Source organism: Galeopterus variegatus, unplaced genomic scaffold (assembly GCF_000696425.1).
Source record: "Galeopterus variegatus unplaced genomic scaffold, G_variegatus-3.0.2 Scaffold529, whole genome shotgun sequence".
Lineage (NCBI taxonomy): Eukaryota > Metazoa > Chordata > Mammalia > Dermoptera > Cynocephalidae > Galeopterus > Galeopterus variegatus.
In genome coordinates, this window is record NW_007726640.1 from 63,457 (window position 1) to 87,651 (window position 24,195).

At 50.4% G+C, this 24,195-nt stretch overlaps 1 protein-coding gene across 1 annotated transcript in view; it reads right to left on the bottom strand.

The window, feature by feature from the left end:
• Positions 1-10,569: 10,569 nt before the first annotated feature.
• Positions 10,570-24,195, bottom strand: part of ACACB (acetyl-CoA carboxylase beta) — a 121,416-nt gene continuing 107,790 nt past the window's right edge. The window contains exons 41-52 of the mRNA XM_008569783.1: positions 22,483-22,593; positions 22,077-22,220; positions 20,767-20,887; positions 19,216-19,312; positions 17,629-17,725; positions 16,897-17,032; positions 15,644-15,821; positions 14,120-14,232; positions 12,930-13,084; positions 11,935-12,105; positions 11,708-11,844; positions 10,570-10,989 (exon numbers count right to left, since the gene is read on the bottom strand). Coding sequence (XP_008568005.1) covers positions 10,863-10,989; positions 11,708-11,844; positions 11,935-12,105; positions 12,930-13,084; positions 14,120-14,232; positions 15,644-15,821; positions 16,897-17,032; positions 17,629-17,725; positions 19,216-19,312; positions 20,767-20,887; positions 22,077-22,220; positions 22,483-22,593 — 1,587 coding nt within the window. The 3' untranslated portion in view covers positions 10,570-10,862. The remainder of the gene's footprint in view (positions 10,990-11,707; positions 11,845-11,934; positions 12,106-12,929; positions 13,085-14,119; positions 14,233-15,643; positions 15,822-16,896; positions 17,033-17,628; positions 17,726-19,215; positions 19,313-20,766; positions 20,888-22,076; positions 22,221-22,482; positions 22,594-24,195) is intronic.

Genomic DNA, 24,195 nt, shown 5'->3' on the forward strand with positions numbered 1-24,195 from the left:
GCTGGTGGCCATGCCTGCCCCAGAACCCCCGGTGGCTGGCTGGGGCAGAGAACTGATAGGAGCAGGGTGATCCCAGAAGAAAGGCCCCTCACTGTCCCACAGGCATCTCCTGAGCCTTTCATGAGGCTGCCAGCTGGACAGGGAAGCAGTTCCCCTCGGCAACCCCCACCCCTCACATGCCCCCCACAGGAAGCTTCTGGGGTCTTTCCAAGTCAGAAGGGCAAAGGAGAATGGACGAGCGACCCAGACTCACCCTGTCCCTGACACTCCTCTGAGACCTGGGACGCAAGGCCTGTTCGTGTTGACAGTCATGAAATTTCTCCAGCCTGGCTCCTGGCCAGGCACCCTCAACAAACTACAGCCCACTTTAGGACTCTGGTGCACCTAGGAAACGCCCTGGTGGGAAGGCCCTTTAACCTATCCTCCTGGGAGACAGACTGAGCGGATGAAACATCTGCCTCGGTTTCCAGTGGATAGGCCTGAGGCTGGAATGGAGCGTGGAACCTTGAACTTCTCTTGACAGGACAGGCTGAACTCTGATGTGAGAGCCTGCCTCCAGCCCACTCTGTGGTCTGATAGAATCTCACAGAGCAGATTCCTGGGCCACGCCAGGCACTGTGGCCGTGTGTAAATTTATTTATATTTATTGTGGCCCATCCACTCCACATCTGCATACCCAGCCCTAGGCCCCTACCATGAGATTCCTCATTCCCTCTCCACATCCCAGAACCCTCACTCCTAAACTGTCAGCGAGTCACCTCCCTAACTGGCTTTTAATCCCTTAGCAGCTGTGGACTTTTTTTTTCCCCCCCAGGACAAAAAAGCACTTTTGATACTGTGAAACATCCTATTTTTTAATATTAGAGACCAGATATTTTTCTAACTGTTCAGTCATGACTCAGCCTCTTCTTATATTCACCTAAGAGAAGAGGTGTCATAGTTTTGGGTTTGGGGGACTTTCTAAGGGTGAATTGAATGGGAATGGGAGGAATGGGGAGGGGGGCATTTTGTGCTGAGATTTGACACCTCTGATGGAAAGAAAGAAAACCGTGAATCATGTAGAGCTTGAGCCATGTAGCAAGTAAGTTCTGGAACTTTCCACAGAGCATCCACCATCTTTAGACACAATCCCAGGGCTACCCGTCTGACCAGCACTGCTCAGCTGCTTTGCGTGACATGACCCCCGATAAGTTAAGATGTTTAAATTGTTAATGAAGACCCTGTGTTTGGGCCATGCAAAGACTCTGTACCTGTAGTATTGAATAACTATGTCTTCTATCAATAAAGGCTGAACAGCAGCTCTGTGGCTTGGGGGGAGGTCTGGGGGGGGGCATAAAGGATAACGATGGCACTCACCCCTCACAGGTAAGTCCCCATTTACAGATGCACAGGGAGGTGACCCTGTATGACGCCATACCCGAGTGTTCGGACACCAAATTCCCATCACATCAGAAACTGGGGTTTGTCATGTTGGATAAAATTAGCACAGCCTCCATTACTGCCAACAGTGCTGGGCACTTGGCAGGGGTTGTGCTCACCGTTTACTGCTTAGAAAGCAGAAGCTCTGGGAGGTTGGGGAGGACTGAGTTTGTGTGTGGCAGACTCCAGAGCCGGAGCTCAGCAGAGCCACTCTGAGCTGCCTCTGACCTGGAGTCAGAGAAAAGGAGGTGGAAGGAGATGCACCTTTGCAGCACCTGCCCTGTGCCAGACCCTATGCTAGTCACTGCTGTCTACTCATTCAGTCCTCATGACAGCCCTAGGAGGTGTATCTTATTAGTTATGACACCCATTTTACAGATGAAGAAACTGAGGCTCAGACGAATAAAGCAGGTGACTTGCCACCCCAGATAACAGCAAAAGGGTGTATTAATTAGGAGTCTGTCTCACTCTTAAGCCCACCCCGGAAGTGGCCTGCAGCTTCACAGGGGAGACCAGAGTCCCAGGTGTGCAAGTAAGGAAGTGTATGGGGTGATGGGCTATGGGTGGTGGTGGGAAGTGCTGAGCGGGACCCCTCAGTGGAGGCCAGGCAAGCGGCAGGGAGAGGGTGCCTGCTGCGGCCCTGGGCTGTCTTTCTCTGCCCAGCTCCTGTTACCCCCTCCCTGGCTCAGCTCCTGGGTGGCCCTGTGACCCAGGCCTAGCCAAGAATAGTATTGTGATCCCCTGCAACCTCCAGCAATTGGTTAGGGATGGGGGCAGGGGACCCAGGCCATGGTGGTCACAGCCAGTAAGCATCACTCCAGGGACTTTGCAGGAGCTATGGGACAGGGATGCCCTTCTTCTCTTGGGGTGCTAAGCTGGGAGCATAAAGTCTGAGCTGCTGGATCACCATGTGGAAAGGGCTGGGGAGCCCACAATTGGGTCTGATGTCTGTTCCTTACCATAGGCAAGTGGGGGCCAGATATGCATTAAGACAAGGCAAAAATGTCAAGGTCACAGTCACAAGCTCTAGGCAGACCCCTGTGGGCCACGATGACACCTGAAGCGAGCATGAAGGAGAGATGGGAGGAATGAGGACTTTAGTGAGGTTCTCTCTGGAGTTGGGCAACTAATGAGAGAAAAATACGACTCGCTACCATTTGAGCACCTGCTTTGTGCCGCATGGCATTAAACACTTGGGGCAGCATCTCCCTGAAACTGCACCACGACCCACAGTCAGTGGGATGGTCCCATTTCCCAGATGAGGAAACTGAGGCTCAGAGGTCATGGTCCTCCAGCTTTTCTTCCCCCTCCATGGGAAATCATTCACATTCTAACAACAAAAATAGTAACAACACTCACTCACACGTACTGGGGGTTACTCCACGCTGTGTGTGCCGTGACATGGTTTATCTCATTTTCCTCTACTCCCATGCGATAAAGCTGTTGCTATCCCCTGTGGCAGAAGAATAATGACGTACTGGGGGTTACTCCACGCTGTGTGTGCCGTGACATGGTTTACCTCATTTTCCTCTACTCCCATGCGATAAAGCTGTTGCTATCCCCTGTGGCAGAAGAATAATGTCCCCCCACAGTGGCCACATCCTAATCCCTGGAACCTGTGAATACGCTATGTTACATGGCGATGGAGAGTGAAGGATGCAGATTGAATTACGGTTGCTAATTGGCTACCCCTAAAATAAGGAGATTAGCCTGGATTTCAAGGTGGGCCCAATGTAGTCACAAGGGTCTTTATAAGTAAAAGAGGAAGGCAGGCGAGTCCAAGTCAGAGGCGAAGACGCTACACTGCTGGCTCTGAAGATGGAACGGGGTTCCTGAAGCTGGAAGTCAAGAAAAGGGCTTCTCCCCTAGAGCCTCCAAAAGGAGCACAGCCCTGCTGACACCTTGATTTTAGCCCAGTGACACTTACTTTGGACTTTTGACCTCCAGAACCGTCAGATGATAAATTTGTGTTGTTTTAAGCCACTAAGTTTGTGGTGATTGCTCCAGCAGCCATAGAAAACCAATACCGCCCCATTTTACAGAAGAGGAAATTGAGGCTCAGAGAGGCTAAGTAGCTTACACGTGATTCGTATGGGGTAGAGCTGGGACTCGACACTGTGCTTCCCCACAGTCTTTTATCACATCCCAGGGGGCTCAGCTGACATTGTCTGCTTTTGCAGGCTTAAAGAGAAGCAAAAATTCTCCCAAGTCATGTGGCTGGGACTTAATCCCAGCCGGGCCTCCCGGTCTCCCAGCCCCTTCCACAGGAGCACAGCACTGTCCGGCTTAGTATGTGCTCCCGAAGGGTAGTTGGTGGAGGTTTAGAGAAAGGGATGAAAAGATCTGGTCAAAAGTAGGAGATGAAGGGGGTGGGGCTGGGTATCACCTCTCTGGACGATGCTGGTTGTGTGGACTGTTCTTCCCATGGGTGCGGAAGCCAGATCTGCCAACTCTCGAGTCGCAGCCCTCTGAGTCCAGGAGTGGCAGGACAAAGACCAAACTAGCAACTGAAACGTGGGCAACTTCATCGGCAGCCAAAGACACTGGGAGGAGCCAGGCCTCGCGCCTGTTCCCCGGAGGGACCTTGTCCACGGAACCCAACCCCTCAGCACAGCCCCCAGCCCAGCACCTTCCACAACCAGCTGCTGTAAGACAGGCACAAACGCCACCAGGAGAGGGAGGACAACTCAGCTGGGACCCGCATCGTCTGACCCCCAGGGCTGCCCCAGCTTCCTCCTTGTGGGATCTTGGTGGGACAGGCACAAACGCCACCAGGAGAGGGAGGACAACTCAGCTTACCTCTGGGACCCGCATCGTCTGACCCCCAGGGCTGCCCCAGCTTCCTCCTTGTGGGATCTTGGTGCCAAAGGCAGAAGCCTCTCCAGTCTACTCCACTCTTGGTGCTCCCCACCTCCCATAATTGACAGGTGTCTCTGATAAACCGTGGAAATGTGGTCAAACTTGCTGATTATCAGCACCTCCTGGGGCCTTTTAATTTTAAAACCTAGTTCTCCAGATCCCTGCCTGGACCATTCTGACCTGGGAGCATTGAGGTAGGGCTGGGGTCAATCTGAGTTTTAACAAGCACACCTGCTAAGTGTGGGAACTGGCCAAGGGAAGGGTGAGAAGTTTCCAAGACAGAGCATGGAGGGGTCACCAGGTAGGTCTGCTAACTGAAATAAGGCAAGCCCCAAGATAAGAGGAGCCTGGAACATTCCTCTAGCTTAGACCGAGGAATCCCTCGCACTTGTGCGGTTCACAGGTGCAATTCTGAGGGAGGATGAGGCTCCCAGGAGAGTTTGGGCAGCGGGAGAGAGACTGGAAAAGATGAACAAACGTAGCATGGGCCCCTCCTCACCCAGGTTGGGCCTGGATGGACCGATGTTTCTTTCTCTACTGGCTTCCAGGAAGCTTTGCCGCCCCAGGTTGCATATGTGGCATTTGGAATGCGGCGTCACAAGAAGGGAGAAGAGGCTGGCGAGGAGGCAGGGCAGCCAGGGCAGGAGCCGCTGGGTGGGCGAGGGGAGTGGGGGTGCAGAGGACCGGGACCTTCAGGGCTTACAGGTGGGGTCTGTGATCGCCTCTGTTTGTGATGCTTGAGGGATTCGAGCAAAAAGGTTCAATGACCCTTGAGTTAAAATTACTTCTAGGCTCCACCCCTTAGGATGGCTATTATCAACCAGCCCAAACAACCAGAAAACATGGGTGTGGGCAAGAATGCAGAGAAACTGGGATCCTTGTAGGCTGCTGGTGGGGATGTGAAATGGGAGAGCTGCTGCGGAAAACAGTGTGGCAATTCTTCAAAAACTTAAACCTAGAATTACCATATGATCCAGCAGTTCCACTTCTGGGTGCATACACAAAAGAACTGAAAGAAAGGACTTGAACAGATACTTGTATATGGATGAATGGATAAACTATGGTATATCCATACAATGGAATATTATTCAGCCTTAAGAAGGAAGGAAATGCTGACACGTGCTACAACATGGATGAACCTTGAAGATGTTGTGCTAAGTAAAGTAAGCCAGTCGCAAAAAGGCAGATGCTGTATGATTCAACTTATGTGAGGTACTTAGTAGTCAAATTCCTAGAGACAGACAGTGGAGTGGTGGTTGCCAGGGGCGTGGGAAGGGGGCAATGGGGAGTTATTGTTTTAATGGGTACAGAAGTTCACTTTTGCAAGATAAAGAGTTCTGGAGATTGGTTGCACCATCATGTGAATTTACTTAACACTACTGTACTTAAAAATGGTTAAGATGGTAAATTTTGTTATGTATATTTTACCAAAATAAAAATATAAATAAGTAATACATCTAGACCCCTTGCCTGTGTTTCTTAAACACTATTCTGCTCACTAATATACCTCGGGGGTCAGGGCATCACAAGATACAGAACATCATCAGAAGCTGCCTCTCACCTCATCTTCCAGAAGAAGACCTCTCACCTCCAAAATCCACCCTTGGCTCAGTGACCATAGGGATCTAGGGATCCTTTGTGCTATGGGTGAAATGTGTCCCCCAAAAGTTCATGTATTGGAAACTGGATCTTCATTGTAACAGTGTTAAGAGGGTGGGAAATCCAGCTCTGGTATTTGAAAGGTGAGGGCCTTTGAAAGGTCATTGGATCATGAGGACTGTGCCCTCATGGATGAATTAAAACCCGCTCATGAAGTAATGAGTTATCACAGGCATAGTTCTGATGGCTTTATAAGAAGAGCAGGTGAGAAGGTCAGCTCTCTCTTGCTCAGGCCATTCTCTCCCATGTGATACCCTGCATTACTGTAGAGAGTCACCACCCAGAAGAAGGCTCTCACCAGATGTGTTCCCTGGACCTTGGATTTCGCAGCCTCCAAACTAAGAAATAAATTTAATTTCTTTATAAATTACTCAGTTTCCAGTATTCTGTTTTAAGCATCAGAAACAGACTATTATACCTAGGTACACATTTCACTTACAAATCCACATTTGATATATATTGTACAAAAGAGACAGAACAGGGGCTGTGGGACCAGAGAGGAGAGGCTCACATCTGTCCACTAGAGAAGTGAACAGAGACAGTTGTCAAGAGGAAGTGCCACTTGAATTGGGTTTTGAGGGATGAGTAGGAGTCAGCCAGGCAAAGGCCAAGGAGCAGGAGTGTTTCCAGCAGAAGACACAGTCTGTGCTCACCTGGAGGTGAATCGACAGCTAAGGCTGGTTGGTGTGTGGTGATAACAGATTCAGTGGGCAGAAAATGGGGGCCAGGACCAGCTCGTGCCCAGCTTTATGGGACTGAGAACTTTGTCCCAGGGGCATTTAGGACAGGGAAGCAGCATTCTGGGAAGATCCTCTGGCTGCTGAGCAGTGCCCAGAAGCAGGTGGGTTTGCCTACACTGGTTGGATCAGTTGAAACCATAGGGAGGCAGCCTTTCCTGTGCATGGTGGTCATTTGGGAGCCTTTCTGTGGCCTGTGGGGGTGATCCTTGTTCCCTTCTCTATTGTGTTCTTGTCACAGTGACTCTGGAAGGTAGACTCTGGGCATTTCTGGGTTTAAGAGTCACTGTTTGACTAGTCATGACCCTAAAGGTCTGCTAATGGTTAGCCACTCGCAATTCTACCTGTTAGGGACCCTGGGATGTCGGTTTCCTAGGGCAGGAGTGGGCCATCCTGCTCATGGCTGTACCTCCCTCACACAGGGCTTGGCTTGTAGCACATGCTCAGTAAAACAGCTGATGAAAATATCAGCTGGGGCCGCCTGCATTGCAACGCCTGGAACTCCCTAACTAGCCACACAGCCAGCCACGTCATCTCAACACAGCTCTGTTTTGCCCAATCTACTCTTGGCTGCTAAAAAGCTCAAGAAGTGATTTAAAACAAACAAAAAAACCCACTTGTTTTGAAATGCAAAAATAACCCTGGAAAAGTGTACTAATGTCTGCAATTTATTCTGAAATGGGACAAAATACTGAGATGGATTCATGGATAAAGAGAGTCAGATTGACGGACAGATAGGTGGTCAAGAAAGTACAGCCCAGTAAAATGGCAATGGCAGCATCAAGGCTGCAGGTTAGGGATCGGTGTTTGCTGTAAAATATTTCAACTTTTTGGAGTTTGGAAATTTTCACAATAAAATGTTAGGGAAAAAAAAAGGCCGAAGAACAAAAGGCCGATGATTTTGGGAGCTGAGGAAAAGAACAAAGAGAAAGGGGAGTGGGACAAAGATGACCTTAGAAAAAAAGGCCGATGATTTTGGGAGCTGAGGAAAAGAACAAAGAGAAAGGGGAGTGGGACAAAGAGAGGAATAGAAGTGGGGATGTCTCGAGCAGGTGGAGCCCAGGTGAGGACACGAGTTTCATCCTAGTGGTTTAGGGGCTCCAGACGCTGCCAATCAGGGAGAGACTTTACTGAAAGGAGAGATGACCGCTTGGTCCCAGCGTGGGGACTGGCACAGGAGCACGAGGCTTTTGATGAGGATCCAAATGAAGACAATGGCTGAATTAGCCAGGAAGGGAGGGAGGCAGGGAGGAAGGAGTGGAGTCTCACCTACAGGACGTTCTAACATTCCGGGATATAACCCTTGCAAAGGTTCAGGACTTATGGCAAAGCATAAAACACAGGAAGATTGACTTTGGGCCAGCCTGGGTTCCTGGTCAGGCCCCTCTTCTTGCCATTGTGACTTGAGTGCTAAGTCTCCTGGGGGAGAAAAGTTGGCCTTGTCAGGGAAGGTACTTTCAGCTGATTGCCAACATGTTTGTAATCAAGCAAAAAACTACCTGTAGCCTTTGGGATACAAAATCCAATCAGAGCTTCCTCCTCGCCATCACAGAGGGTTGCACTTCAGCTTATGCTTAACTCCTCACCTCCCTTCCTGGGGTGTCTGGTGATGCAGAGCACCTTTATGGCGCAGATGTGGGTGGAAATTAACTGCTGCCTTCTGGACTAACTGGGCCATGTCTGGGGATGAGATATAGCTCCAACCCAAACTAGCACAAGCATTAAAAACACATGTTTGGGTTCCTGGGACTGGGCTGTAGACTTCAGGCATGGCTTGATCCAGGTGTCCAAATAATACCAACAGGACTGGGTCTCTCCCTCCACCTCTGACTCTGCTTCCCTCTGTGTTAGCAGGTTCTTTCCACATGTCAGTGCTGTCAGCCATCCACAAGGGATTCTGATGGGCTCTGCTGGAGATACACACCTACACCTGAGCTAATCATCATCAAGGGGAGTGGAGAACTCTGGTTGGCTTATTCCTGCTGAGGTGGAAATGCCTGGAAAAGATGTCAGGCAGAATAAAAGTAACAGTTGTTATATTGTGGAGACAAAACTGAATAGTCCCTGTGTACTGCTAAGCCATTGTGGGAAAGGGGATTCTTTTGCAGTTTGGATCTGTGCATGGCCAACTCCTAAGTGCGGCTTAAGCCTGCCCGCTGTGAACCTACATCATCAAAGAGAGGGGCTGGGCTCTGGAGTCAACAGACTTGCTTCACCTCCCAGTCCTGTCCCAGTGTGATGAAGTGCCTTCACCTCTCTGAGCCTCACCTTCCTTGTCTGCAAAATAGAGGTAGATAAAAGTGGTGGAAAAAATGGCAATTGCATGTGAGAAGTGCCTGGGCCACCCCACCCTTCCATCCTCCAGAGCGGCTCCCATTTTGTCTGTTGTATAAGCCAGGCTTCCATATAACTTTTTTAAACAAAGACTTCCAGTGCTTAAAAAAGGAGGACATTTTGAAAATTACTGAGCCAGTTCAATCTAGCCCTTGGCTTCCCTTCCCAGCTGCTCCCGAGACAGGGACTTCCTCAAGGTCACTGACGTAGTATGAGGATAGAGAGCTCAAAGGCACCACCCAGGAGGCAGCCTCCCTTTTCTGGTCCAGATAAGTCAAGGCCAAGGTGCTTCCTTCAAAAAATAGTTTATTGTGCACATTTCCTGGTGGGCTCTTCTGCCCACCGTTCTGGGGTAGCAGTTGTGCATGAGCTCGCCTTCCCCTCCAAAACCAAGAGGGCCTTGCCCGAAAGAAAAGCCTTCGGTTCCCAAAACAGCATTGATTCCCCGCCCCCCGTCCCCGGCCTCAGGATGGGACAACAGATTTTTCCTCTTTCTCCCACTCTCACTGTCCCCCCACCTTCATTTGCCAGGGCTGCCTGGGTGATGGCCAGACTTTTTTATTTTTTTAACTCGGAGATCCTTAAGCATCCTGGCAGATGGAGGCTTCCCTGGGCAAACTCATTGGCCTCCACATTGACCAGGCATAACATTCAGTGTCCCCAGACAAACTGCCCAGCACAGCAGCAGGTCCTGGCCAACACCCTCCACCCCCATCTCTGGCACCGACAGGAGGGACCTGAGGATGGCAGGTCCTGATGATGTGCAGCCTTCAGAGCCAGCACTGGCGGGCACGTTGTACAGTCCTCCCTGAGCAAACGGGGGTGGTCTTCCCAGTCCAGTCCTTGGTCACTGATAGCTGTGCCCCTCAGGGCTGGATCCCACCATGGACATCAAGGCAACAGGTGAGGAAATAACAGTCACTCAGGGGGCCTTCCAAGGGGTGGTGGGGGCAATTACCAGCGGCGACACTCTTGGCAAGCTGGGCTGTGAGTCTCGTGAGGGCTTCCTCTCTGCCTCTGTACTCCCAACCCAGGCAGGAGGGTGCATGCCTGGGTGGGCGACTAATCCTGCAGGGGGCTGGGGGCTAGTCCTTATCCTCCTTGGAGGGAAGGGGCAGGCTGAGAACTGTAAGCCAGGTAAAAGAATCCTCCAGATGCCCTGGAACCCATGGCTGGGCATCTCACTCATTTTGCTTTCCCTGTCTCAAGAAAAGAGTCTCTGCCAACGAGCCCTAAGTATGGCCTGCCTATGGGACAGTCCTAGTGATCCACAAGGGGCCACTTGGGGGACAAAATACCATTTTATTCTATTAATAAAAAAATCATTCATCCCTTTTCCTGGGTGACTAAACAGTATCTGAATAAGCATCATTACAAAAATAGGTTTTCTCTAGTCCTGTCTATATATTTTTTTCCCTTGGCCTCTGATGAAACATACAAGATGCTTACATCAAGTGCTAGTCTCAGAGTAAAAAAAATAAAAGATTCCATGATCAAATATAAAATGAGCATAAACAACACCTGGATCCTGCATGCCAGGTACTGAAAAGCAAAAGGAAACCGGGATGTTCTGGTTCAATTTGATTCAGTGAGGCAGCAAAAATGTTGTCTTAAGAGACAAAACAAAACAAACTTCCCAGCAACAGTGAGGGGGAGATCTTTGCTTGGAAACGGCACTCTTGAGCCTTTTATTGAGACAGGAGTTAGCTGGGGACCAGCAGCCCTGCAGAAATGCTCAAGATTTTTCTTTTTTCTTAAAAAGCATGCCCCCGATGTCCTGGCACGGGCCCACAGTGGGTGGGTCAGCATGGGTTCTCTTGCCCGTGGTCCTGGGAGTGGCTGGATGGACCAAGGTCAGGTGGAGGCTGGGCCCTCCATAGTGGACAGCAGGTGGACGACCTGAGCCCGCTCGGCTGGGCTGATGTGCTGGCTTAGGTACATCACGCAGTCCACGGCCACCTCGGGGTTTTCTTGAACAAGGCTGTGGTGGAGGGGAGAGAAGAGCTGGGGTCGCTCTGGCCACTTCGTTCAGTGGCGTCTAGGGTGGCAGATTCCTCATGCAGGGCCATGTCCCATTCCTGGGTGGGATGCAACCCAGAGCTCCTGATTCCCTTCCTGACATGGTCACCATGGGGGTGACGGTCCCCATGAGGGTGACGGTCCCATGGACCAGAAGGGGTGATGGCATAGGGATCAGAATGCCTCGTGGTAGCACAATCCCTACCCGTCACTAGCTGTGTGACCTAAGACAAGGCACTGTCCCTGAACCTCAGCTTCACCCCTCCAAATGGGGTCCACATGCTCTACCACCTACCTCATAGGGGACCCCATGGCAATGGGGGAGGAAACCCCCTGGGAAGGCTCAGACTGGAATAGGAGGCAGCAGCCTGAGGCTGAGTGTCTCAGAATGTGGGTTCTCTAACCAACCACACTCCAGCTGTGACCTTGGACACATCCGCATATCTTCCAGCAGGGATCATGTGCTGAAAGCATCTCACACCCCCTCACAGCATCCCCAGGGCTCTGCCTCACCCTGGCCGCTGCACAGGGAGATCGGGCACTGGGGAGCATGGTCTCTTGGCTGGGGGGCCAGCCTGGGCTGTGGACCACAGCATGAGAGTCTGGGCCTGAGACCCTGGAGGCAAATCCTGGCTCCAGCACTTGCCAATAAGCCCGGGGTGCAGTGGGTGGCTACTCACCCTCGGATGGTCTTGAGGACAGAGTCGTGCTGCAGGCACTTGATGTTCTCGCGGATGGTAGAGCGTAGGCCATCTCCCACTTGCCAGTGCTGCTCCAGCCACTGCACCACTGCCTGATTGTTGTCCCACAGGTAGGCCTGGGGCAGGGGGGACAGGCTGTCTCAGAGGGGCCCCGCTGCTGGGCAGGCTGCCTTCAGCCCCCAGCCCTGGCCCCGCTCCAGGCCCACCTTGACGGCCCCCTCCGTCTCCACGAACCAGCGGCGCAGCATGGACTGGATGTGCACGTGGCTCAGCTCACCGCTGGCCCGCAGGATCTCCTGCTTGACCTGGTCCTCCAGGAGGAGGCGGCGCAGGCGCCAGTACAGGAAGGTGCGAGCCGTCTTCCACTCTAGGACGTCCTGCGGACAAGCCCAGGCCTGAGCCCCCAGAAAGGGCAGAAGGAGATAGGATGCTGGCTCTGGCCACACCTGCCAGAGTGGCTGCCCAGGCTCCACGATCACTCCTACTTTACAGGCAAGGAAGCTGAGGCTGGGGTAGTGAAGGCACCTGCTTAGGAAGGGGCAGAGCCAGGACTTCACCAGGACTCTAGAATTGTGCTAGACGAAAAAATGTCCCCCATACAAACCTGGCACCACCTCCACCTCAACTGACTCAAACACGAGATCACATGCAGAGGCTTACACCGGCTGGAGAGGAGAACATTCCACAAGAGAAGCTGACAGCACTGAACACAGGGAGGAGGTGACTGTGGGATGTTCTCTTAGGGGCGGGGTGTTAGGGTTGGGCATGGGTGGAACAATGATTTCCAAACCTGGCCCAGGTGCAAACTGACCGAGCAGCCTATTGGAATCTCTTGGGGATTTAAAAAATGCTGCTGCCTGGCTCGCACCCCAGGTATTCAGATTTAATTGGTCTGTAAGCCACCTGGGCATTGGGACTTTTTTTTTTTTTATAGCTCCCCAGGTGATTCTAACATGCAGTGTCTGACCCATCCCAAACTTCTGAGCCCAAATCTCCTCCACGTGTTGGAAATCAGGTGACCTTAGGATGGGCTCTTGCCATCCCGCCCAGCAGCCACAGGCTCTATAGCTCCCCAGGTGATTCTAACATGCAGTGTCTGACCCATCCCAAACTTCTGAGCCCAAATCTCCTCCACGTGTTGGAAATCAGGTGACCTTAGGATGGGCTCTTGCCATCCCGCCCAGCAGCCACAGGCTCTTACGGAGATGACACCCTTCTCAAGCATCCTGCCGGGCGTGTCATGGAGGTCCACGAACTGCACTGCCACCTGGTGGTAGATGGGGAGCAGCAGGTCTTCGCGAGCCTTCAGCCGGCCCTCCAGGTCCTTGCGGTCCTTGTCAGAGAGCTCAGACATCCCTGCAGGTGAGCAGACAAACAGGTCAGGCCTTCAGGGAGACCACAAAAGGTGGCCACATGAGGTTAGGGTGACGGATTTTTTTTTGAGAGGGCACAAACCAGGGTTTTCAGGACAGGCCTTGCCCCACAAGAGATCTGAGCTTTAACTCTGATACTACCCCCAAATCAAGTTGCTTATGCAGTCTCACAAATGCACTCACAAATGCAAGACAGCATTCCACATGCAACGTTAAATGTGCCCCCTTCTATCAGACCCACAGTGTTTGCAGGATACTATCAATTACTATTTTTAATATGTACTATAACATATAGTAAGGGACTATTATAAACACCTCTAGGCTGATTTCACAGCTTAGATAAAATAGACAAATTCCTTGAAATATACAAACTACCAAAGCTTACCCAGGAGTAAACAGATAATGCAAATAGTTGTATATATAATAAAGAAGTTAAATTTGTAGTTGGAAACCTCCTATCAAAGATTTAAAGAGATAATGCCAATTCTACACTAACTCAGAAAATAGGAGAACACTTTCCAACTCGTTCTATGAGATCAACATTATCCTGATACTAAGCCAGACAGAAAAATTACACATATACACTGTAACAAATCTTGTGAATAGCACAGTTATAAAGACATTGCCACCTAATATGGACATTTAAAGAAAATTCCGTCTAAAGATTAGAAAAAGTGAAGCAAGGCTATCATTTAAACAAAACTGGTAAAATACATTACTTCTGATTGGAAGTTCTACAGGGACACTTTGCTACCAAAATTCTGATGTTCCTCATTGACCCCAAATACTTCAATTGTTCTATATTGTGGGTGCTGAGAAATTAATTCACTATGGCATTATATGTGTTTTTTAATATTAAAGGGATTGATTTTAGAATGTGAATATTTTTTAAATCTCACAATTACTGTAGCTATGTTTGGTGTGTCTTCATTTTATTTTTAATATAGTAGAAACTTCCAGTGACGGGGCTGGCTGGCCCTCTCTTCACCTCTGGGAGGCGATGCCATTCAGACCTTACCTAACTGTTCCACAAGCTTCTTGTAAGCTGGGTCAATCCTTCTCATGGCCTTTATCACATCTTTCTTTCGGAACTTAATCTCCACCGTTCCTTCTGGCTCCAGAACACCCCCCCTGAAAAAAGAAGGAGCAGGGACAGGGGCGTGTGAGGCATCGCCCAGCAAGTGACAGCTAGTGGAGCTGGGGGAGCTGGAGGCAAGAGAGCCGGGAGATCTGGGTGTTGGTTCTCAGCTCTTTCACCAAACACTGTGTGTCCTTCTCCTCTCTGGCCCTCTGTTTCTATAACCATAGAAGGAGGAACTGAGCCTGCTTTTTAAAGTAAGGCTTTCTGAACTCTGGAGGGCCCTTGCAGGTCCAAGAGTATATGACTTTCCCCATAATGGCTAACCCTTCTGCTCTTTGGCCACAGTCCTTTCTGACTTTCCTCACTTCTGCTATCCTAAAGCCGGGAGACTGTGTCTGATCTCTTTAAAGCTCACAAAGCCACAATGAGAGCCCAGCATGGTCCCATATGAGCTTCCCTCCCATTTCCGTACTTCTCACTCTCTCCTCCATCTCCCCTCTGTCCCATTTTGGTTTTGACAGCTTGGAAGCCCTGAGAAATACTACAGGTATCTCTGAGCTTCCTGATGGCCACAGTGAAAAGTTAATGATGACCCCATTCAAGGCTGCTCAGTGTCATGAGTCTTCCCGGAAGCCTGACTTCAGCAGCCCCCCACCAGGACAGGCTTGGCTCATTTTTGCCATATCACAATACCCAGCATAATGCCTGACACATAGTAGGTACTCAGTAAATATTCATGGGATGAATGAATGATGAGGGTGTGAACATAGGAATGGCATGCCTATATTTTAGGCAGAATTACTCTTGAGCCTTTTATATCATGCACAGCATATATCATAGAGTTTCCACTTCAAAAGCATCAATCACTATTATGAGCATTACTGTCATCATGCTTGCTGTAAGAGTTCCTGGGATGAATTCCTCCTGGAAAAAGTACCAAGGAGGTTTCTCTCCCATGGAGGACTGGTATCCTCTCATGCAAGTACTCATCAGTCATTTGGTCAGCCAGTATTTCCTGACTGTCTACCAGGAGTCAGGCACTGTGCTAGGCCCTGGGTTCTAAAACTGAATAAAATAACCCCTGTAGGAAATTATAGCTTGGGAGAAACTCAGAGTCTAGTGAGAGACAGATGGCTCATCATATTTCTCTTTTCATCCTGGCTGCCAGGAAGCTCAAGTGCTTTTGGTCTTTCCTTTTTATTTTTTGATTGCAGACTTCCTTGGGAAGGAGGTGAGTCTAAGTGATGAAAAAAGAGACAAGTATTCCTCCACCTCCTCCAGGCTCCAGCCACTAACTCTCCTGAGAAAATCTAATCACACACTGATTAACTTCCAGATTGGTGAGACCAGAGACTCTCCATCCTTCAGCAACTCAGAACACCCCTGCGATCCCCAGCCAGTGGCTCAAGACAGGGAGTGAGAACCAGAAAAGGCCAAGCCAGGCTGAGGCAACACACCCACCTGCTCTCTTTGTCCGCGTACATTTCTATGCACAGAGGGTTGATGGTGGAGTCAATGACAACCCAGGAGCCACCCCGGAGCTCTGCGTAGGGTGGGATATAGATCAGGATGGGCTGTTTGTACTGCCTGAGGGCATCCACGATGTAGGCTCCAAACTTCAGCACCTGGTCATACATGTCTGAAAAACAAGGCAGTCGCCTGATTAGGTGACTTCAGGCCCCAGACTCTTATGCACGCAAAGCCCACAGTCTTAACTCTCCTGGGGTCCTGAGAGAGCGTGCTCAGCTGGGAGACTTGGAGAGCACTGGGCTGGGAGTTGGGAGCTGGTCCAGGCATAGATCACTCCCTAAGTGGCCGTGCGATCTTGCATAAGTCAGTCACCCAGCGTCGGCCTCAGTGTCCTTGTCTATAAACGGTGGCACAAAGAGCAGCCAGTCTCTAAGATTCCTTCCTGCTTGGATTGAGATGCCCTCACCCGTGACTGCCCTCTACCCTGTCCCACTGTTTCCAGGACACAAAACTCTCCCCAACAATAACACAGGTCCTTCCCCTCTGCACAAAGGCAGCATGGCCCTTATCCTCCACCAAGACGTGTCCCTCCAAGCACCCGAGCACCCCATGTGGCAACAATAATACAATAATAACATCAATGTCAATAGCAACACATGCCAAGCATTAGCTCTTTGGATCCTCACTTTGGCCTGAGGTTGGCCCTGTTCTTACCCTCCTTTCACAAAGGAGGGAAACTGAGGCTCAGGTCACCCAGCTAGCAAGGATTCACAGCAGATCTGTCTGCCTCCCAGTCCAGCTCTTTCCTCAACACCCACCACAAGCCACTGTCTCTCAAGATGCGCTTGGTGGCTTAAAAAGCCCTTGCATGATTGATTGCAAGGTCACTGGAGGCTCAGAGCAGCCGTCTGAGGAAGGCCAGGCAGCTGTACGTCCTTGTCCTCTGACCAAGCAGGAGAGGACTGCCCAGGTCACTCAGCAGCTTCCAGGGCTGCCCCTTCCTGCCCAGCCACTCTTGGCGTGACCTCTGGGGAGTCACACTTCGCCTTCAACCCTCAGGTGCTCATCTGCAAAATGGGATGATGTTACCTGAACTGCCTACTGTCCTCGGGATTTTTGTGAGGCTTAGCTAAGACGACGATGGGACCAAACATAGAAAACCGGTGTCACCATTCAGAAGAGGCTGCCCTGGGTGCTGACCAAGAGGTTTTGGGGCACCCACACTGGAGGGGGGGCAGCATTACCTTTCATGCCACCAGAGAAGCCCCTCCAGTTGGCAAAGATCATCAGGGGCAGCTTCTCCCGGTTGAAGTCCTTGATGGCCTGGGCTGTTTTGTAGGCTGAGTCTGGGAACCACACCTGGCCCGCCTGCTGGATTATCTAGAACACAGAGCCATTTGGATCAGGCACCACTGTGCAATGGTGGCCCTAGGACACAGGGGCAGCTTCCAGAGCCTCACCCTGGAGCACAGGCAACCCGATCTGCACTAGCACCAATACCAGAGCCACGGCTCAGGAGGGCCCAAGCTCCGGCACTCAGGACCCTGCTTGACCCTCATTCTTCAGCCCAGCCAGGTTCCTGCTGACTCCATTTACAGACTCAGAGAGGTGCCAAGCCAGTCAAGGCTACACTGAGTCAGTGGCAAAGCTGGTCCTAGAACCCGGCCTGACTTCTGAGTTCTTCCCAGGATGTGCCATGGCCTATCGCAGAAACAGTAGAGGGGCAGGGATGAGAGGTGGGAGGGATTCTTAGGGACCTTTCATCAGCCCCTGAGGAAGAAAGAAGATGGTGCAGAACATTACACATCCCATGGACAGAGTGCTGGAGAAGCAGGCACAGAGCCCTCCCAGGGCCAACGACTGGCTGAGTCCTCTGCTTCCCCACCTCTGAGCTGGAAAGGCAGCTATGTGACCACCATACCCAGAACCCACTGTTGTCGGCAGAGCAGCTGAAACAGCAGCCACAGACCCCTCACCTTGGCCTCGGAATCCAGGTTGGCAGGGTCTGCAGGGACCGCCACCTCCATGGTCCGTGTCTCCACAGCAATCACTCCGACAGGGATCCCCCCAAGCCTGGAAGGTGTGCACACGTGAGCCAGGTCCTGGGCAGATCTCTGGGGCATGTGGGTCCACCCAGCCCCAAAGCAATAAGAGCCTCACAGTTGGAAAACCTATTGGTGCCTTGCTGGGGCAGAAACCATCAGGGGAAGATTGAGACAGTGCATGGTCTGGAACAGCACAATCCACTAGAACTTTCTGTGACAAAAGCCATGTCTCCACCTGCGCTGTCCAGCACAGTAGCTACGAGCAGCCCATGGCTACTGAGCACGTGAAATGTGCTAAGTACTACTGAGGAACTGAGCAGGTCATCCCCTCTCACTTTCATTCATTTACATTTCAACTTAAATTATCACCTGGGCCAGCAGCTGCCACACTGAACAGCACAGGTCTAGTCGCCAAGACACATGCGGAAAGGACTGAGAGGTGCTGATCCTGGTGGAGAGTCAGCTTAAGGGATGTCAGGACATCAGTAAATGTCACCACTTGCTACCGGCTGGCCCATGGCATGTGCATCACTAGACTGTTCTCACTGACTTGCACAATGACCCTACGAGGTGAGGTGAGGTGGGGGGGCGAGGGTCAGGAGAGCATCTCCAAATAATGGGAGGGCTTCCCCACGCAAGGAGGAGTAGATTTAATCTCTGGTTTAAAAAATGTTATTAAAATAAACACATAGAGAAGCAACTAGGTGCCCATACTATGCTTAGTACTTTAAAATTCTTCACCCAGGAGGTAAATAGCAACGACAGTAAATAGTAACCACTACCACTTATGGAACATTTATGATATTTTAAGTGCTTAACATATGTTATTGCTTCTAAACATCACAATAATCCTTTGAGGATAGAATTATTATCCCCATTTTACAGATGAGGAGGTGGAGGCCCAGAGAGCTTGAGGGATGGAGCCGAGGCTTAGCCTCAGGTCCAACTCCAGGGCCTGGACTTGCAGCCACGACATCACACCAGGAATCTGAGTAGTCAGTTATCAGGACACGACCTTGGGCTCAATCTAAGGAAGAACTTTCAGGCAGCCGGAGCTGTCCCAAAAGATGAGGGCTGCACTGCTGAGAAGTGAGCTGCTCAGCTCTGGAAGCATTCAAGCACTTAAGCCTTCCACCAGCAATGATACACAGTAGGGCTCCTGCCTGTGGCCCTCCTGAAATGGGATTCACAGTGCTGAGTGTCTATGCAGCTTTCTGGGGACAGCACCCAGGGCTGTCTTCTGATTCCCAAAGGGTTTCATGGCGACTGACACTAGAGGCAAGGGTCCCGTTCCCCAGCAGGATCTGGCTGAGATGCCTTCTAAGGCTATACACAGACAAATCCAGACTTTATGAAATGGCTCATCATCCAGAAAACCATTCCCCTAATCGTTTTTTTCTTTCAGGAAATCCTGGAGCCAGGACAAAATGTCCCTTGGTGCCCCTGAACCCAGCACCTAGGAGTCCCAATGCCTGGTGAGGCCAGGCGTGTGCAGCCTGCTCTCATCCTCAGGGTTACCTTGCTCGTCCTGTCACCACGGACTGGGCCCAGGGTGCCATGATTTCCTTGAAACTGCCCTGGTCGAAGAATCCAGTCTGCCAGTTTCCCTTCAGAGCTGTGTGCAGACAGCAGAAGCCCAGAATGAAGTTGGCTCATGAGGCCCTCAGGGTCCGCCTGGCTCGGCAGGCTGTCTTGCAACCTCTCTAAGGACAGCCTGACCATATCCTGACAGCCCAAACAACAGCCATTTCCCCTTTAATACATATCCCAACCCCTCACACACCCACAAAAACAGAAACAACAAAACAAAAACACAGGGCTGCAAAAAATACACCAAATCAGAATTCAGTCCATCTGGAATATCCAACTACCATGCCCGTCAATGCCAAACATGCTGAGATCCTAATCATAATCTCTGCCTCCTATTCCCAAGAAGTAGAGAGCTGAAGGACACTTCCCAGGAGGTGGGATTTCAGGAAGGGACCACCTGCTCCGAAAAACTCATCTCCGACCTGCTGGCTGCAGCTTCATAACCATTTAACTGGGAAGAAAGTTTTCAATTGCCCAGAGAGAGAGAGAGAGAATATGATGATGTCAACTGCAGCCATTGCTGGGGAGGAAATGGTGACTTAAGTCCACACCATGGCATATGTGACTGCAGTTCTGACAAGGGGAAAGGAGCCAGGCAGCAGGAGGTGACTCACGGTGCAGAGGTGGGAAGGTGGGCACCTGGGAATGCCCAAAGGCTGGCCCGACCAGAGGAAGAAACCTGACAGCCAGAAGTCGAACGTTTTAATCAAGATAAGCCAGTCCTCTCCATGGTCACATGTGAGAAAGCCCATGAAAGATAGAAAGCCACACGGCTCCTTCCACTGGCCAGAGTCAGGCCTGTCCCTGAGGGCCACGCCTCCTGTATCTCAAGATAGCAGCATGTGAAATTCTAGACTCGGGACACAGTAGCAGGGGTATCTCAGCTTTCCTGTTCTGTTTGGTTGCTCAGAATGAAATAATATACCCCCAAGAGATAAACCCATCCCTTCCAGAGAGAGAGAGAGAGAGAGAGAGAGAGAATGCATGTGTGCAAAAGAGTGTGTGTGCACATGTGTGTTCACACTTGCATGAATGTGAAGGTGTATGTGTGTGTAGAAAAAGTCTGTCCTGGGTAAACTCACAGAGAGTTCCCTTGGACAGGTTTAGTCAACCACAGAGAGAGAGATGGGGGGCGGTGGGGAGGGGGCAGTCTTCTTTGGAAACTCTGATGTTTTAGCACCGAATTTTCCACTATGCAACCACAGGGCAGTTTGGGGAGGGAGGCCATGACCACCGCTGCACCTCACCTCCATCTATTAGCTCCAGAAACCAAAGGCTGTTTGCAGCCCTTCTTGGTCAATGGCTCAGGAAAAGCATAGAATAAAATCTCCATCCCTCCACTCCCCCTGCATTCACTCTCAGGGGCACTCCTCTGCCATATGGGAACAAGCACCAGTTCTTCTTCCTAAGGGATCCTTTATCCCAGGCTCAGGAAAGAAACCCAAGACCCAGGTCCCAGGCAAACACTTTAGGACTTACTTGGGTGAGGCCTTCCTGCAAGCATCCACCGGGGGTCGTAGGGAGCTCTGGATGGGAGGAATTCAATTTCTCTGTCAATGGGGTCAGTGGGTGTGATGATAGGAACTGGGCTGTGATTATCCTAGAAAAGAAAGCCAGGTCTCCCACTCAGTCTCCAGTGCTTGTCAATAAGCCTCCAATCTGCTGTTTGTGCTTTTCTCCTCTGACTATGATTATGACTGGTTATGCAGCAGTATCCCCTCTCCAGGGCTTCTGAAGCCTCTCTGCTGGTTAGAGAGTGTCAGAGAAGGAGTGGCCACCCTATGGAGTCTTTTGAAATCTAGTTTATGAACTCCTGAGCACCCTTCAGGGTTCAGATGGATTCAATGATGCTGGGAAGTGAAAGAGAGGCAGGGGAGGATTCGTCCTGCTACCTAAGGCCAGGTAAGAGGAAAAACATCTTACAAGAAAGAACAAAAAGAGAGACCGGCTGCAGGTAGTAGCAAGAGTTGACACGCAGATGGGAGAAAGGAGCACTCAGGAGTAACTGTCATCTGTGATATTTAAACTTGGGGATCTGGGATGAGTTGAACTCTGGAAACCAACCTTCCAGAAATAATTACAATGAAGAATAACAACCTCACTTATTTGCATGGAATGTTACAGTGAACCAAGAACTGTGCCCACCATTACCTTCTTCTTACGCTGCTGTTCAGGAGGTACCCTAACAGCATGGCAAGGCAAACACCATCCCCAATGGACAGTTGAAGAAACTGAGACTCAAACATCTGCTAGTCAACATCTGGAGAAAGAAACTCCACCTGATGAGTAGCATTTGGTGAGGACTGCCAAGTGTGGAGCTCTAAATACCATTTCACTTCATCATCATAACATCACAGGATGGGTGTTATCATCATCCCCATTTCACAGATGAGGAAACTGAGGCTCAGAAAGATTAACTGTCCCAGGGTCACATTGCTACTGAGGAGGATACCAGGAATCAAATCTACCCTGAATATAAAGCTTGAGGATTCCCTATTGTCCAATGTTGCCTCTTTTTTCAAGAGGCAATGCTACCCCTTTCTAAAGTATCAACAGACAGCATTCTTACAATGGCATTAGTGCCACCAAAAGAGCAAAGAACAGCTAGTACAGGGCTGGGTGCTGGACAGGGAAGGAGGGAGGAGTAAGGAAAAATCAAGCCCAGCACATTTACAATGTTCTTGCTCCCCACCCTCCCACAGCACCCAGGAGGTGACAGGGACACAATTAGCAGGTGAGCTTGAAAACAGAGTCTTCCAAGCTCCAAGCTGCAGAGGGGGATTCTGCACCTTTGGCATAAAGGACAGCCACTCCAGGATGGTATAAACCCCCTCGAAGTCATCCGGCACTGTGATGTGGGAGACGCCATTGTAATGCATGATCTGCACACCGCCCAGCTGGTTGTTAGATGTGTAGACCTCTCTTCCCAGGACCTGCTTTGACACAGCACGGTTAGCAAAGTAATGCCCTTTAATAGTTTTGTTTTAAAATGTCAGTAATACAGGGACTTAATTCCACCAGAAAAGCCGAAAATTTTGTGGGGGGCAGGTGGGAAGAGGTCCAGATAACTGCAAATTGGAAAAATAGCTCTCACATTAGTAGGACTGAAACTGGTTTAATGTTGAGAAAAACTCCACCAGAGGACAATGGGAATGTTAAAATGACCCCCGTCCCCAGAGGCCCCTTCTCTGTCACCTTGTTGAGAGCACTTGCTCCCGTGAGGATGATGTGGGAGTTTTCCACCTGGATCACTCGCTGGCCCAGTCTCACCAAGTAGGCCCCGATCCCAAGGGCTCGGCAGGTCACCTGTGGAGAGAAGACCCCTTCTGAATTCCAGAGGTGGCATGCCCCAACCCCCACATGGGAGGAGAGCCCAGGAACCTGCCGGCACACATGGAAGTTATGTTTTGGCCAGTGACAACCTGATCTGGGGCCAAAGAACAGAGGCAAAAGCCTCTTATCCTTCAGGCCACTCCCTGGAGTGTGGCTTCCCATCTAGAAAGAACATGGTTAATGAAGACAGTGTATAAAGAGAAACAATACACACTGAATGTTCAGGGTCTTAAGAGGCTTGTGTGTGGCTCTTCTGAGCTCAGCCATTTGCTAACCATCGCAGCCTCTCACACAACCAAAAGGACATCCAGGACTGTGTGTAAAAACTGGTAAAATTCAAATAAGGTCTGTACTGAGTTAACAGGATTGTGCCAATGTCAATTTCCTGGTTTTGGTAAGGGACTAGGGTAAGATCCTGTCATGGGGGGAGCTGGATGAAGGACATACAGGAATTCTCTCTACTGCCTCATAACTTCTTGGAAGTCCTAAACTATCTAAAAAATGTGTGTGTGTGTGTGTGTGTGTGTGTGCGCGCGCGCGCGTGCGTGTGTGTGTAACATCTAGAAAACCAGCCTAAGGAACACACTGATGCCCAGCATTTTCTACCCGCGCGCGCGTGCGTGTGTGTGTGTAACATCTAGAAAACCAGCCTAAGGAACACACTGATGCCCAGCATTTTCTACCTTGGAATTGAAGATCCAACACTGCACTGGAAAAATAAGGCCTTAAATGACGGCTTATCCTTAAAGAATACTATTATTACTACCGCTATTAGAAAAACAGAAAGCATTTTTGGAAAAGTCACGGGGGTAGTGTGGGGAATATTTGTCTTATACTAGCTAACGTCAGATACAAGTTCTTATAAATACTGAATACCTTTAAAATAAGAGAATATTGGACCCTGGTTTAAACAAACCAACTATAAAAGGATACTGTTGAGATTGAAATAGAGCTCCCTACACCCTCATAACGTACGCTATCTGCTTCTGTAGAATTGCGTGCTTAACCTAACTAACTCCATTTTACCCCGTCTGACCTGACACAATGGCCTAGTTCCTGGAATTTATCACACCACCTGCCTCACCCCATCCCAGATGACCCCCTGGCTGTGACTGCTTTTGATTTAATAACAGAGAATCCTGAGCAATACCAACGCCATCTTAGGAAGGCACCGCTCCATTCCCATCATCAGACTACCCCCCTTCTGTGTGAGAAACTGTTGACCTTCTCATAGAAACAAAAATCGTTGCATAGAAACAGGAGCTATACACAGTGAACTATTACACGGGAACAGGAACCACACACAATGAAAAGTTGGGTGCCTGATTGCTCTAACAGCTCATTTTTGGCTTCTGTAACCTAGCTCCCTAGCTTGCTTTGTGCACCTGGACAAACCTGTGTGCCAATGGGATGTGGTTTTTGCCTTTAAAGGGCCGGCCTGGTGGCGCACTGCTACAGTGTGCTGCTTGGGAAGCGCGGCGGCGCTCCTGCTGAGGGTTTGGATCCCACATACAGACCGGCCGCTCACTGGCTGAGCGCGGGGGGGGACGACCCCCCAGGGGGGCGGGCCCGCGG